This window comes from Accipiter gentilis, chromosome 4 (assembly GCF_929443795.1).
Source record: "Accipiter gentilis chromosome 4, bAccGen1.1, whole genome shotgun sequence".
Taxonomy (NCBI): Eukaryota; Metazoa; Chordata; class Aves; order Accipitriformes; family Accipitridae; genus Astur; species Astur gentilis.
In genome coordinates, this window is record NC_064883.1 from 29,051,233 (window position 1) to 29,067,887 (window position 16,655).

Sequence of the window (16,655 nt, forward strand, 5' to 3'; positions counted from 1 at the left end):
ACTGCTTTTATTTATTTAAGAATGTTTTCCTCCTCTGAAGCTCTGTGACAGAAGAGGAACTCATATGTCTCCTGAGACCTAGTTGTTCACCTTAATGCAAAGACTTGAAAGGCTTGGTGAGTCAGGCTTGTCCAGTTAAGGGTTAAGTGTGCAGGCTAAGTTCCATGAGAGGTAGGAAATCCTATCTCTAAAGGAGCAAAAATATTATTGATTAATTGATCCAGCAGTATGTTGCATGTGCATGACAAGGAATGTGAGGCCCCAGCTACCTCTGAATTTGAATTCAGATGCCAAGAGCCGGGAGCTCCTACCTGAAAGAGATGCTTTTCTAAAGAGTCTTTAGCTCCCAGCGCTTCTTAGGTAGCAAGAACAGTGATCAGAAATGTGGTGGATGATTTACAAGCCTAGACAAATGGCAAACCTCATGACAACAAATGTGCAGTAGCAGAATTTGTTTCTAGTATGTTTTCAATGGCTGACTGACAATGAAAATAGGAAGACAGGAATTATGCTGTAGTCTTCATTCACCTGCACCTTGGAGCCTAAATACAGTGAGGAAATAAGAAGCATGTTTTCTTGTGTGTAGTCCTTCCAGTAATCTCTAGTTATAGAGGTGATTGTTTTTTTTCTTTTCTGTCCATGCTTAAGAACCAGAATGGCAGAAATACATCACAAAATAAAAGTTCTGTGAAGAAAAAGTTGCTAATGAAAATCTGGAGGAAAAGAGTTGTCTTAGGAACATAGAAGAAGAAAGGTCTCCTTCTTCACTGAGATCAGTCCCCTGCTCTTCCAGGCAACCGTGGTAGTAATCCCACACATACATTTATCACATTCACTTCACCTTTATTAGGCCATTATTGAACTACTGCTTTGCAGCATCCCTGAGCCATCTGTAGGTAAGTAGTGATTTACCTATGGATGTGTCTGTGTTTCCAGAGAAGAGGACCCATAGTGCATGTGCATACACTCTGTGCAGAGGAGGGCTGGTTCTGCAGGTTGCTCTGCTCCAGTGCTACAGAGAGGAATGGACCTGATTCATGCTGTTCTTCAAAAATCACGTAGAGATCATATGCGACATGGAGAAAATCTCTGAAGAGCCTGATCGTTTTGAATATAGAAATTTATTTTGCTAAATCTGTTGTAATTTATCTGTCACAATAATTTATCAATATGTGCTTAACACTACATAAATATTTTTCTTGCCTGAATTTATATAAAGCAATTTTTTTCCCTTTTGACTGGAACCGAAGAGCATGAGCACTCTGGCCGTCTTAGCCAAGCAAACTGTTGACAATTTTTTTGGAAGGCAACAATGTTCATCATATCCATGTAATAGAAGAACTCTTAAGAATGGCAGTTGAAAGAGAAATAGTGTTTCTTTCCAACTGCTATAGTTTTTACTATGGAGTGAATTTTGAGTTTGCAGCTGTGGCTAGTTTCTTCTGGACTTTGTTAATTGCCCATAATTAATTAGGCTAATACATAATTTGCGTAATATGGTTAATGTAGGTTTAAGACCAGTGGGATCATAGATCATGTTATCAGAGTATGTCACCCATTTTCACAATTCACCCAATTACCTCTCTACTGAAGCTGATAGCTTCAGTTTACCTAAAACCGATTTCCCAGACGGACATCCCTTCTTGATTTGGGAACTTTAAGAGGTGGAGTGTTCCCACCACTTCCTCTGGAGGTTTGTCACACCGTGGCCTTTGGCTTGTCCCCACTGCTGTTGTTGCTACAGGGACATAAGCTGAAAATGAAAAGTCAATAGTTCCAGCAGCGATGTCTGCAGTAAACTAATCAGCACTGGCTGGATTGAGATGTCCAGCTGGTATTTTGTGGAGAGAGGTTTTCTAAATTACTGGTTGTCAAAATAAATACCGACAAAACTTCCCTGCAGAGGGTAACAGCCACTTCTGTCCTACTCTTTGCTGTGGTTTAATGGGGTATTTCAAAGACCTGGTCTGTCCCTATTATCTTTTCCAAGTAACCACCTTAAAAGTTGGTGTCAATAAAATTCCTACGTTGGCTCCTGAACCTGCCCAACGTGTAGTTCAGAGAGAGCATGCAGCCAGGAAGGAGGTATTCCTGAAGAACCTAAACCATCAGGTAGTTTTTTCTCACAAACTTCATGTTAAATACTTCACTGGCTTTGTTAGATTAAGACAAGGAGGTAAGGTATTTTTGGAACTCTAAATAGCTGCATGTTTTCTTTTCCCAGGTAGAAGTCACTATTTGAAAATATTCACATAAAAACCATTTTCTGCACTGTATATTTGTAGGGATTTCAGCCATATTGTAATGAAATGCAAAAGTCTCTGTGAGTCTGTTTTATGACCTGTGTCTTGCATTTAGTATATTTGACAAGTTGCTATGAATAATTTAAGTCTATTATGTCTTGATTTAGCTGCAGCTCTTGCAAGATTTATTTTAATATAGACTACTTTACCATTATGTTTTTAAAAGGTTCTTTTTTCTTAAAATCACAGACATGGTCTTAAAATGAATTGTTAGATATTCCTTGTTTTTAATAAAATATGGTGTTGCATAGTGCACTTCATTATTCATAAAATGAAACTAGCATATTCTTAATCCTATTGTTAAAATATGTCAAGTATTTGGCAAATGACTGGGCTGAATAGATGTCTATCTTTTCCATTAGAGATGTTTCAGCTCCTTAAAATGTTTCCTTTTCTGCTTCTTAGGTGACCACATCTTTGTTAAGAAAAGATAGTAGTACATCCAGTAAGAAAGTTTTTTATTTTTTTCACATATGAAGTAGGTAAACCAGGACATTCAGTTGACTGTTGTCATCTACCCAAGTGGCATGTCACACTGAAAAAAATGTATATGAACAGATGAAAGAAATAGTTCTATTATGAAAGTTAACTGGTAGAAGAAGCAGTTTATTATATTTTAGAAGATATTTTGACTTTACAACTTTTTTGATTTTCCACTTTGATAATTTTGCATTGGTGCGAAAAATTTTTGAAGTGTGCCTATGCACACATACCTGTTGCCTAGATAAAACGTTCTAATGCCATTACTTCTAGTAATTTTTAATTACATTTTTTGAATGTAATGCAGACTCTGAAAATAGAAACACTGTATGGTTGAGGAGCTCAGCTCCTCTACACTTCACTTTTGCTTCTTTTCTCATCCTCAGCGTGCATGTGGCTGGAGCCCTGAATGTCCCACCTGCTCATCTTTGCTTTTAGTGTTGCTGCTGGCAGAGCATGTCTAATAATCTCCACTCAAAACCTGCCCATTTACTTGACCAGGAAACCCACATTTTCACATATATTTCAATATTTAACTGGAAAGTAATCTAAGGCCTTTGTGTATAAGTTTAGGAAGAAGAAACATCAAATGAAAGAGTGCGGAGCATAAATGTGATTTACACTGCTCTCGACACTTGCAGCTCTTTTTGAGGACAGGGAGCCAGATATCTTTTAAATATTTGGGTAGTTACCTTTTAGTGAAGTCAAAGGCACCTAACTGCCTGGCTAGCTCCTGAGTATCTTTAAAATCAGATCAATGACTATACATTAATTTTGTGCTTCAAGACTGAGGCTGGTGAGCTACATGAGTCAGGAAAAACATTTCTCCCCTGTGCACAGTTAGCTACATGGATTCTGGTGGGCTTTAAATTTTCAAACACAACAGTTGTTTCTGTTTTTAAAAATCTTGTTTAAACAGATTTTAAACCTTCTGTGGTAATGTGTTGATTTCAGTGGAAACTTCTGACATTCAGCCAAGTCCACATCTGGCCAGCTTGAAGTCTCTGAACTGCTGATATCAGCCAACTCTCAAGTCCTCAGGGACTGCCTTCTGAGGCTGTTCAGGCTGCTGTTAGGGTAACTGTATTTAAAGAATGTGAAGCTGTCAGAAGGGAGCCGAGAGAGAGAGAAAGATACATACATACCAAAGATGGAAAAATAACTGGCACATCAAAGTAGAGGGATAAGAAGATCCACTGGGCCAACCAAGCCCATTCCTGTTTGGATTCCCTGGAAAGTATTTATTTTCTTCTTTTGCTCTATGGTGGTGGTGGAGCAGAAATAGATTTCAATGAGAACAAGGGAAGAGTAGCATACAATTTAGACTTTATTTTCTTTTCTCTTTTAATATGGGATGTGACTAGAGCTATTGTATAGATTTTTAGGGTTTTTTCACTGTTGAGTTTTTCAGTGTTAGGTATTTTATTCATTGTGCTACACCTTGTCGTGGTCTCAAAGGAATGTCTGAGCTTCAGACCTTCTCCCTGTCTGCTGCAGAAGCATCCAATAACTCACAGTGGTCAGGAAGACACCTTTGCTGGGCAAACATTTGCCCCCAAGAAATTTGATTTGCCACCTCCGGTAGCTCCGTGCCTATAGCCCCTTAGGCTGGGAGACCTAATACTTCCTGAATGACCATGTTTTACTGTTTTAGGAGCACCACTCCCTGGGCCAGTGCCATTGAAATGTCTCTTTGTATTTGAGAAGCTTACAGTTAAAGATAAATAGTTTATTCTATTACAGTGAAAAGCTAGGTGTTAATTTCTGTGTTTAGAGATAGATACAGAGAATGTATGTGAATATATGTCTCTTGATTTAGCTTGGTTTCAAGGTGATTTCTGTTTCTCCTCAGTTCCCCAGATGGTTCCCACAGCTGCCTGGGGCAGGGGTCTAGTCCTTTTGCTAATACTAGTTCTTATACTTTTCTTTCCCCAAAGAGGATACAGAGTTAGTGTCTTGTTTTTCTTTGTATCCCCTTTCTCTTGTTGGTTGTGAATTCACCCTTTGCACTTATAGCTGATTCAGCCAGGCATCAACTGATGTCTCTCATAAGTTAAGGAAGTGTTTTCTGACAAAGTTTTAGCCATTATTAGGAAAAAAACCTGGAATGCCCTTCTCTACTGTGTGAACCTTGTTGGCCATAACACTTCATTTCTTGTGAACAAATCTGTTTACAGACTGCAAGCACGTCTCTTTTCAAAGACACTGCGGATTATGTATTAACTTTTTATTACTTGACTTTCAAATACTATTAATTAGGCCAACGTAAATAGGGACAGTGAAGCTGGATCATTAGTAACTCTAAGTAGAGGCTAGAATTTATAGCAAATGCATTTTCAGGCCATGTGTTCAAGTCACTTACAAATGAATATTTCCAGAGCTGGTATGATCTGTGACATATCACTTTTTCACTTCAAATTGAAGGAAAGACATGATGGCATCTTGGAAGTCACATGGACATTTATTTTCCTCAAAATAACCTATTCAGAGGTACCCCATCAAGCATTAGCTGAGATCTGCCTTATGAACAGGAAAAAAAAAGGGGGGGAAATAATTGAAGATATATCAATATAAAGGCATACTAAGTATGCAGTCTTGTGTCAAACCAGAATGATCTTGAAGGTTCTGTTTGCTTAATCACCAGATAAATCTCTCAGGAGGCTAAATGAGCTCCACTGTATGTTCCATGAAGAGCTTCAGAGATCTGCTGTTACTGCCTTATGGGTATGAATCCAAAGTATAATAAAAACTTAGTGACAGCAAAGCATTCTGATGAATCAAGCTCTAGAAGTCTGTCCTTGTATTTTACATCAGTGCTGGTGGTTATGCACTTATACTGTGTCACGGACTTCCAAAAGACTTTACAGGCAAGACATGCCTTTGCTGAAACATAGCCAGAGGTTTAATATATGTTTTAAGACAGGCAATGGAGAAAACCTATCTACAGTTGAAAGTATAGTGAGAGGGGAAAAGAGGATTTCGGTAGGCAGAATTTCAAGCTGGACTTTGTGTGGGCAGCTAGGAAAAACTTGTCTTCCTTTATGAAGAAACCCAAATGATCTTAAATGGCTACAAGTTTTTTGACTTTGACATACGCCTTATCTGAAATGCATTGCCCCCAGCAGCAGAATGCCTCCAATGCTGTGTACTGGGGAGTTGATTCAGTTCCAATTCAGAGGCAAGAATAAAACCTACTGAGTAGTTACTGTGGTTTCCTGCAGCAACTGCTTGCTTTATAGTAGCATTGAGCTAATGATCCAGCACAGCTCTGCTTTAAAATTGTGAGATTTGCAAGGATAACAGGGTTTGACGGTACTGTGTGTCCATAGGCCTATTAGAATAAAATGTTATGGCTTAAAAAGCACATGTGGTTTAAAAAAATGGGATGGAGATAGAAGGAAGTGTTCTTATGTAATTAGCCTAAGTATATATTCAGCTGTTATCATACGTCTGAAATGTTTTGTGCAGTTGCACCGGAAATATTTGTTGGTAGTACAGGATTGGATAATGAGTTGTGCATTCACTAATATTTAAGCAGATGCTCTGAGCTGTGAATCATGTTTTGAACAGTGGTATGTGGTGCCCGTAGTGTACACAGGCTCATGAATGCCTTCATTCATGCCCATCTGTTAAGATGGCAGTGTGCCCACATACAAGTGGATTGGTCCCTTTTCTAGAAAGCATAGTGCCAGACTGTTATGAGTTTGGATGGCAAGCTTATCTAACGTTGCAAACAGCATCTCTGTTGCAGGAAATCCCTTCTCAGTATTAGGACTGAAGCATTAATAGGTCACTTGATGGACTAGGTTACCCTGGAGGGTATTTTATGTGTTGAAAGAAACTACTGAAACATGGCAGAAGAAGAGAAGACTGCCCATCTCAAAGAACAGCAGGATACCGAGAGGAAGCGTCTGATGGCTTGTTCCGTATCAGAATTGCCTAGAGACAGCCCAAGACAGCTATTGCAGTCAGGCAAGGGCAGATGGTGTTGGGCAGTGGAACAGATCAGATGGATCTCTTCACAGTATCTCCTAGATGCTTGTTAATGGAATTAGCCCAAAAGGCATTATCTTAAATGGCTGCATCATGTCCTGCATTGAACTGTGCAGAGTACTTTCAGCAAATTCTGAAGTTAAATTAAAAAAGTAGGTAGTTTTCCTGTAAAGCTTTTTGGGTTAACTGGGCACAATTTTAAGAGAAATTTGGTTATTAGAAAATGAGAAAAAATAAATACTTTTGCATCGCTTTTATCTAAAGTAGGTGACTTTCACCTTGGATCCATAACCAGATGCTGCTGATGCTCAAAATTCTAAGCTCTGTATCTCATTTCTGTGTATCTAACATGGATAACATCCCTGCTCATGGCACTAGGAACTAGATGATCTTTAAAGGTCCCTTCCAACCCAAACCTTTCTGTGATTCTACAACTGAGGACAAAAATAAGCAGAGTTCAAAAGTGAACACTTTGGGGTTTTTTAAGTTAAGGTCCTGCTCAGAATTTTTCATGTTTAGGTTTAGGATTTGTAGCAGTGACAATTCCATGTATTTTTAAAAATTTGTTCATTGACTTCTGATCTTTTGAGACATTGTAGCACTGCCCATTCCCTCTCAATGTGGAGTATAGAAATGTGATGAATAAAAAGGAAGGTTTGATCTATTCATGTGACTTTTATGGCTTAAGGATTGAAGTAAAAAGCAACTTGTCTTAAATACATTACAAAATTGTTACAGCTGGCTAGTGTTTGGCTTAGTCCTCCTAATGCAGATCATTAATTGACATATAATGAAGCAAATTCCCTAAAATAAATGCTGAAGTACCTTTCTAGTTGGTGGAGATGCGTATTTAAAGACTGAAAGAGGCCAAGATTCTGTCCAAGTGGCTGAAGTCCTGAACTTCTTCAAGTTTATTCAAGGTACCTGCCCTTATCCGTGGGTTATCTAAGGAACTCGCATTAGTAGGGCTGATTTACTAGATCCCTACAATGTAGGTAAAAATTACATGCCTGATTTAGGCAGACTGAATCCCATTCAATGCACCCTGGGGAAATGCACAGTATTAATTAAAATGCTTTCACCCGGACCTGGTGCCCAAGGTGAAGGGCAAAATTAATCATCTTATAATGTGCACAGTAAAGTTAATCTGAAAAACAAAAGAATATTTTGTGCTGCGTGGAAGTATTGCTCACTATTAACATTATAGAGCTCTGATAGGGTGGTGGGTTTGTGGTTTTTTTCTTTTAAACAATCTTTCTAAATGCTGTGTATCTTTTAAAAAGCAATGGCACTGAGGCTATAAAACTCATTATTTGCTCATTTTTTGTGAGGACAATGTCTGTTATGCTTTTGACCATTAAATTGTTCAATGTTAGTTCTCTTTGCACTTTTACTGTCCTACCTGTCCTGATAACAAAAATTTGCTGTAGTGGGCGAGGTGCCTGTATCGACTTTAGCCGTTGTCTTTAGAGAGCGTGTGTGTCTGTTCATCATGTCAGCTGAATAACTGAGCTGGCTGATCGCTGTGTCAGCAAGCTAAGTCTCTCTTCCATGTCCGTAATTCTCCAGCTCTAAACATACTTGACAGTTAGCTGGTGACCTTAGAAAGTCTTTTCATCTCTGACTCCACAAGTGGTAGCGTGACTAGTGGGACAATATTTTGGAGAGGATAATAATAGCTTAAAACACGTTGAGGTTAAAAGCAAACATCTAAATGCATTTGTCCAAATGACAAAGATGAGCCACAGTTTATGAAGTCTCACGCACAGGTGCAGTAACTGGTATATGAACAGGTACTGTTTGACTTTTCTTCTTCTGGTTTCCAAATATTTTTTCCCCAGACCTTTGTTGTTTAAGGAGCAGAAACTGCTGTCTAGTATTTAAATGGATTTCAGGAGCTGGCGAAACAGGGGATATCACATTTCCTTACATGCAGTGACATCCATCAGCAAAACCTCTAAGCATTTTTAATGAGATTTATGCTGCTGTCATGGTCTAATGCATTATAAAAGCAAAAAGAGAAAATGAATTACTGTCAAATTTTTGGTGGGCAGACTAGTCTTTTAGAACTGCAGAGGGATTCCCTTGTTCTGCTGAGAGCAGCCTGGGTATGTGGGTGAATGCTGTGCTCATCCTACGCTCCTAGCTTGGAGCTCAGCAACCCTTTGCTGCATATTTTTTGTCACTTTAAGGAAGCCTTATCTCTGGGAATGACAGTAGGAAATAGGGGTTTTGGTAACCAGAAGGTAGAAGAGGCTGATATGAAACAAAACCAAGACTTCTCTGTGTTATGTTTCTTTTTTTGTTTGTTTTTCAGCTAGGGAGAGTGACGGATGGAGTGCAGCAGCCATATTTTTCACTAGATGCATATTCTTTGCAAGAATGTGATTCCACTAAGATGAAAAACTTGAGCATGGCTTTTGGTCTACTGAGCTTCCAGGGCAGTGTTTCTATAGCCCCTTGGCTCCAATCCATTAAAGATTATTCAATTTAAAAATTGTGCCACTAAAATTCACTGTGCTTATAAGAGACTTAATGCTGACAAGGGCTTAGAGAGGGCAGTCACCTGAACATCCCAGTGAGCCCTGATGGGAATGGGAATGATATGTTCTTAGAATAACCTTCTGGAAAACCTAAGAAGCAAGCAAAACATAAGTATAGCAATTCTTGCTGTTCAAAGCCTTGGTCCATGCCAGACCTCATCCAAGTTACAGAAGAATAGGTAGAAATGAATGTTGGCCCTTGGGAGGACATTGTAACTATTCTCCATCATGTAAACACAGGAAGACCTAAAAGGGAATCAAACTTGGATCAAGTCTTACTTCCGCAATGTACTTGACCACTGGGCAAAGGAGTAGTTAAAATGTGTCTACATTCAAATGGGAAAATGAGGATAGTTTTCACCAATAGAGCCTTGCCTCTGCAGCCTTCATGGTGAGCTGCCACATGCCAGCTCACACCATGCTGCATTTGAAGTGGTGTTTTCTTGGTTGATAACTAGCCAAATGCCTCAGCTGCTCATACAAATGGTTCAATGCAAATCAATGAGATTTTCTGGACACAAGCAGTTAATATTTCAACAAGCAACTGCAGATAAAATTGCTGTGTCAGATTGCGTGGCAAAGAGAGCTGTTGCCCTTGTTCAGAAAATTCTATGCCTGGAAAGTTTTCAGACCTTCCCATTTCAATCATCTGAAAAATTATGCTTTCAGATCAACTTCGAAACGTTCAGAGTCTCTGTATGCCAGTCTTTTTTTGACATTGTTTTTCTAGTTTGGAAGAATTGAAGATGAAACAGAGGGTTTTCTACCCCCTGGCAAACCTCAGGAGGCAGGTTACTGCTACAGACTTTGCTATGGTTCTGCAACTGTCCTAATGTGTGTAACTGTGTATTAGGATAAGAGGTCATTACTGTCATTCAGTCCTTTCTGAGAAGCATCTTGTTGGATGCTCTATTTACCAAGCATGTTCATATGTGTGTGGATGCATTTTGGTTTTCCAGCTGATTTTCCAAGGACAAGTGGGCCTTTTGCTGCACGCTGTTCCCTTCCTTACATGCAGAATTTGTCAGATTCCCAGAAAATGTCTACCTTGAAACATGTCAGTCCAATAACAGTGAAAAAAGCAGATTAAATTTTGCACCATGGTTTGATTCAACAAACCATGTTTTTTGAAGAAATAGCTTGATTCTGCTGTAAAAAAAACATGCCAGTGAAGCACAGCAGCTTCTTCTATCTCTCTCAGCCCACATGTCTGCCATTTTTGCCCCCACTCTCCTAAATATGTCTATGTCACCCAAAGGACGTAGTCCTGGGCTTTTGGCCAATATCCTGGGCTTGAATTCCCACACAGAAAAGCATTTACTTGGGAAAATAATATCATGTGGCAGCCAGTAGGCACAATACTACCTCAACTGCCAGAATGCACTGACTCTAAATGAAGCTGTGGCAGATGGCCTGAAATATTTCAGTGCTTTCCTTCTCTAGACCAGGATTACCCAATTAATTTGTGCTATGGTGCGTTGGGGGTTTTGTCAGGTTCTGGCCAGACGGGTGGGATGCACTGGATCTAGCTTTGCTGGACCAAGCAGGGTCTGCAGGTAGGGTGAAGGCAGTGTACAGCCAAATCCCTGGCGCAGCAGGCTCCTGGCGGGGCTGGACGAGTAGGAAAGAATATGGGGTCATCCCTCAGGACACCAGGGACAATGTCTGTTGGAATGAGAAGAAATGGACTCCTGGTTCAGATCATGACTGAGCCCACTATTTGAGCAGCCCTGTTTTAGATAAGGGTGGCATTTTACTTGGTAGTGATGCTTTTATACGCACTATACCTGCAGAAGTAGCTTTATGTTACTGTTTATTGAGTGTTGTCCTCATGCATGGTACTTGGTAGATAGAGCAAAAGGCCAGTAGGACCTTTCTGTTGTTGTGATTAGAGAAATCCATACGTGAACAAAAAGGTTATTTTTGTTAAGACAGTGGTGATCTATAAGGGAGATTTGGTATAGCTTAGGGAAAATATATGGAGAAGAATAAGAAAAGAGTCAAATATGACATCAAGATTTTGGGGTTTTGGACAGAGAGAGGCTAGTGCAATCATTTTTAGTGCAGCAGAATAGTTGGCAGAAAAAAAAATGAGCAGCTATCATTTTGCTAGGTTTATTAGAAGGAGTGACTTTGAAGTGTAACCTAGTAAATACAGTCCATCAAACCAGAATTAGGCCAGCTGCATATTACTGAAATAGCTCAAGGAAAATGTCCTTGTCTCTTCTATCCTCTTCTCTGGGTACATGTTTTCACTTGGTTAAGAAAAGTCAGTGGAATTGCATTTAAAAGTGTTGTCACTTCACAGTCTGTCACAGGGCTTTTGCCAGCTCCCTTCAAAAGGAGTTGGTGCCTAGAACTGTGCCAGCTGGTTGATCTGATCATCCCATCACTTTACTAGAAAATCTAAATATACAGCAGTACGAGCTGAAATATGTCTGCTGTCCTGTTTTGCAACTATTCTGCATTTGAATGAAGAACTACTTTCACATTAAAGCAGTACTGAAGCTCTCTCTATCTTTCTGTTCTATAGGTTGTCATTTTGTATTTTGAGCCAAGTGTATTTCGCTGTGTTCTCCTAAGATGGGTTCGTCTTCTGGGCTTTGCTACTGTTTATGGAACTGTGACGCTCAAGCTGCACAGGTATTTCACATATTATTAATTTCCATCTCTGTGGGAGTATGTGCAATCTGCGTGGTTACTTAGATGGAAGAGCTGCAAATATTATAATCAAGCACCGTTTGTGATTTTTAAAAACACTGTGTATTTCTTCTCACTATTCCTGCTCAAATTATATGCTACTAGTCCCAGTAGAGAACTATGAATGCCGACAGCATTTGTTGAAAATTATATACATCAGCTGTAAAATTGTGCAAGAACCCCTTTTCACAGAAGGTGAATATATGTTCCTTGAATATAGGAAGATACAGAAGTGATCATAGAGTGTTCAAAAGTGTTCAAAAATTTCCTTGTAAAGTGTTCAGAGAGAGATGCTTTCTAAGTGTTTAGATACAGCTATGGTGGGTAAAACAATATGCTGTGGTGTATATTCTTCCTATGTTTTCTTATGGCTTATAAGTCAAAGGCTGCTTTCTTCAGGCAATCACAGCAGACAGGCTACACACTCACAAGCATCAGTGCCCACCAGCAAAAAGTATGGAAAATTCTGGGTTCCATGGGGTTGGCAGTGCATTCACATGTGATTCAGAGATTAAGATTCAGAAACCCAATTTCAAATCCCACTTCTACAGTCCCCTTAAAAACTGAAGCCTTTTCTGGGTATACTGGATAAAATCCTAATGCTTCTTCCTCTTTAAACTTTAGTGAAAAAAATTAGTGATACATTCTGCAAGTATTTTTATTGAAGCAAAGAGACATGCAGTATGTGTATATTGGTACTTGAACATCTTGGATGAAGTAGGCTTGCTCATCTCTTTATCTTAGTTTCATTACTGTGTTGGCGTGTTAGATAGAGGAGGTTTGGTATTATACTTGTAAACTGAATGAGGACTGAGAATATCTTGTGTTTCATGTTGCACTATTGGCTTGTCACATTTTCGGTGGAAAACTGTGCTTTCCCATTGAAATAGAGCCTCTTCTTGCAGCTCCCTTTTATTTGTGCCCTGGTTACAAGTGTACACTGTAGCTGGTAAACTCTGACTGTATAATGCTATGTCCGGCCACATCTTTGCATTGATAATCATCCAGAAAATCCCACACCCTTTTTCTGGGATGAACAATTTCTGATGCAAAAAGAATAACAACTAGAGCACTGTAGAAAAGATGTAGCAGAATTGGTGACTTTGCCTGGATGTTTTGTTATGTATAGCCCAGATATGTAGAGAAACAACGTAAGACTATGGAAGACTCATGTTGTCATTGCAGTTCTGCTACCCTAACAGGCTGTTTATATGATTTTACATGATGTGAGGAAGCAATATCCTGACAGGGCAGTGGATCTTCCATTTATATGAATTTCTGCAAAATTGGGCAGAAAATCTTGCACTTCTGCTTTGCTCATTCAGCTGTTCAGTGTTACTTTGCACCTGTGCTGACAGGGTCAGCAAATGGGACAAGGATTGAATAAGAAACCAGGAGTGAACTATGCCTCAGCCTTGATCAGCATAAAACAATGAAGGCTAGCAGCAGACTGGACTGTATCAACAGAAGAGCAGCCAGAAGGTTGAGGGAAGTGATTATTCTCCCTTACACGGCACACCTTAGACCATATGTGCAATGCTGTGTCCAGTTTTGGACTTTCCCAAGACATCACTGAACTTGAGTGAGTTCAGTGAAAGGACATCAGGATGGTCAGAGCTTGGAGCGCTGGCACTGAAAGGAGAGGTTGAGGCAGCAGGGCTTGTTCAGCCTGGAGAAGAGATGTGTTGGAGGAACATAACAGCAGCTATTCAACACCTATAAGGAGGTTACTGAGAAGATGGAGCCATGCTCTTTACAGTGGTGTGTATTGGGAGCACAAAAGATAACGACAGATTGAAATGGGAGATTTTAACTTTATACAATATATAAATTAGCATCAGTGTCAATGTCATACAAGGAAAACATTTTCACTATCAGGGTAATTAAGCAGTGGAGCTGGTTGCCCATGAGGTTTTGAATTTCCATACTAGGAGGTTTTCAAAACCCAACTGGATAAAGCTTTGAGCAACATGGTCTGGATTCAGTGTTAAGCCTGCTGTGAGTACTGGGTGACCTTCTAAGGTAATTCCAACCTGAATAATTCTATATTTCTTTGTGAAACATGAAGAGAAAAAAAAAAAAAACTATTTAGTATATTAATCTAGAATTACTTTCTCTAGGAATCTATCCTTGGTTTCCACCCAGGTATCCTGACCATTCATTTCCTACATTCATGATACTGTGGTCTTTTTTTAGTACTGAATATTTCAGTCAGGGAGCGTGCCTTGCAGAAGACCGAGTCAAGTTAGATATATGTTTTATTATATACATTTGCAACAGTTATGCTAATTAGGAATAATATGATGCTAATAGAAATTTGGTAGACATTTTTGGCAGATCTAATTTAATCCACAGGCATTGCAGGGTTGAAGAATGGCTTACTGCAGACACCACAAATACTCATGACAATCACTGGTTCCCTCCTGCAGGTGACCTGTGTCTTGCCTGGGGGAAGAACTGATTCCTAGCAAGGAACTTGTGATTTTTCTAAATTTAATGGGAAAACCAATATTGTGTAAAAGCAGCTGTTAATGATAACCAGAAAGTCTAAAGCTGTATTTCTCAACAAATGAGGTGCTTTGAGTAGCACTGGAGCATGAAGGTTATCCAAAGCCAGGTAGGAGGCACTGGAAACACTTCTTTTCTTCGTGGCTTTGTTTTCCTGTAGCTCCCCACTTCCTGAGGAGGTCTTTGAGGTTTCGTTAGGGTCAAGCATCAAGGAGAAATCAGAAAAGTAGCCAAAAGCAGGTGCTTAAGGAAAAGTAGAAGAACAGGGAAGTCATGTACTGCTTCATTCTTTGAACACACGTCACAGTCAATTTCTACAGTGCCTCATCTTAAATTGCCTCTTTCTCACTCATTGTGCATTTTTAAAATAATGAGCTGATGTTTCTGGGGGTGGAAGAATGAGGGTAAGGAAATGAGCTTAATTTAAGAAATCTAGCTGTAGAGCTGTGAACATAAAACTCAATACTTTCCTCAACAGTGATTCTTCAAAATAATTCTCTCAAGAAATAATGATGCTTCAAATTTAACCTTTTCGGTTTAAAAAAGCTGCTGATGTTGCATCTTTCAGTATATTTCTGTGACTGAAGACTGTGTCCTTTTTCAAAAGTCCTGTATTTTATGAACAGGTTATCTCATTATTTTTAATAATTTGTAAACTTCTACCATCTTGCTGTCAGGATCAGTACAGAATCCTTAATTCTGGATTAAAGCATAACAATGGAAGAAAGCTATAGGTATATACATACAGATATACGTATATGCATATGTGCATGTGTATATACATAGGATAGCTTACACACGTTTTAGGAGAATGAAACCCAGGAATAGCGTCTCTAGTTTTCGGAGTCTCCATTTCTTATATTAGTAAGAAAAAAAGGAGGAGAGTGAGGAAGTGAGGAGAATGAGAAGGTATGGAGAAATTAATGTTCCAGGTATGGAAAATAAGGCAATGACATACAATGGTCTTTTTTTTAAGTAGCGATGGTGGGATGGGCATGTTGGGGGAGAACAAGTAGATGTTAACACTATGAGGCAATTCTGCACTTCACCTAAATGCCGTGCTAAGATTGCCATTGCTGTGCCTTGCCATCTGGTACAGTCGGAGAAAGTAGTGGCGCTTCTTACAGGTCTTTGTAGGTGATAAAGAAAAGAGGAGAAGAGCAGTGTGGGTAGTGTGCGGTGCAGCATGTCATGTGTCGTGGCTCAGTGTCTTACAGAAAAGGAGACTCGTGCTAGCAGAGAAACCAAAGAAGATGTAAGTTTGCTTCTTGAAGCACTGGAGTGGAGGTGAGCATTGACAGTGAGAACATAAAAGAGGAGGACATGGCGTAACCTCCTCTTGTAGCTAGGGGAGGGAAAGAACATACAGATGATCCCAGCTAGAAGTGGCTGTTGGGAACGTGGTGCAGAAAGGGGCAGAAGGTGCCTCAGCAGCTGGAGCCTGTACAGTTGGGTGGTCCCTAGGCCAATTTCACAGTTCATAGTGCCAATAGATGGTAGTTCCATAGTGCCAATACACCACTACCTGATGTTTCCATGAAAAGGGGCACTAGTGATGAAGTAACGCAGAGAGAAGTTTTGTCTCAGAGTAGTGGTTACTGTATAACCTCAGTAGGTGGGCAAGGACAGTGAGATGGGTATCGGCTGTAGCAGTGAGCTACCCTTTGTTTTTGAAATGAGTCAGGCCATTGTGGTCATTTTGGTGGAACCCTCCAGAAAAGTGGGAGATTTAATTTCTATCAAATTACTTGCTTTTTTCTTATGGAAAGCAAGTGAAGTGACTTCAGGCAGATGGATTTTGCTGTTGGATTTTGCCACTGGTTGTGGTCTGTAGCGGTTGTTATCCCATGTGAAAAAAAAAGGGAAAAATTGTTTTGGAGGCAGATGTTGCTGTTGCAGAAATGCAGTGTCCTGAGCTCTGGTCTGATACTGCATTGTGAAATTGTTTGGGTTTCTACTGCTTTAACTTGACTGGCAGGATTAGGTGTTTGAGTCTGTTTGCAAGGCAAGAAAAGGGGTGGTTTAGTCAAGCTGTAGAGATGGTTACACCATAGGGCCTTACTATAACCATTCTGACCATTTGTCTTTCTCTTCCCTGGAAGTAGTGTATTTTAACACCTGAGAAGTT

General features: G+C 39.7%; 1 protein-coding gene across 1 annotated transcript in view; it reads left to right on the forward strand.

Moving 5' to 3' along the window:
* GPR158 (G protein-coupled receptor 158) overlaps nucleotides 1-16,655 on the forward strand; it is a 205,973-nt gene that overhangs the window by 138,993 nt on the left and 50,325 nt on the right. Inside the window, exon 6 of the mRNA XM_049798758.1 lies at nucleotides 11,853-11,962. Coding sequence (XP_049654715.1) covers nucleotides 11,853-11,962 — 110 coding nt within the window. The remainder of the gene's footprint in view (nucleotides 1-11,852; nucleotides 11,963-16,655) is intronic.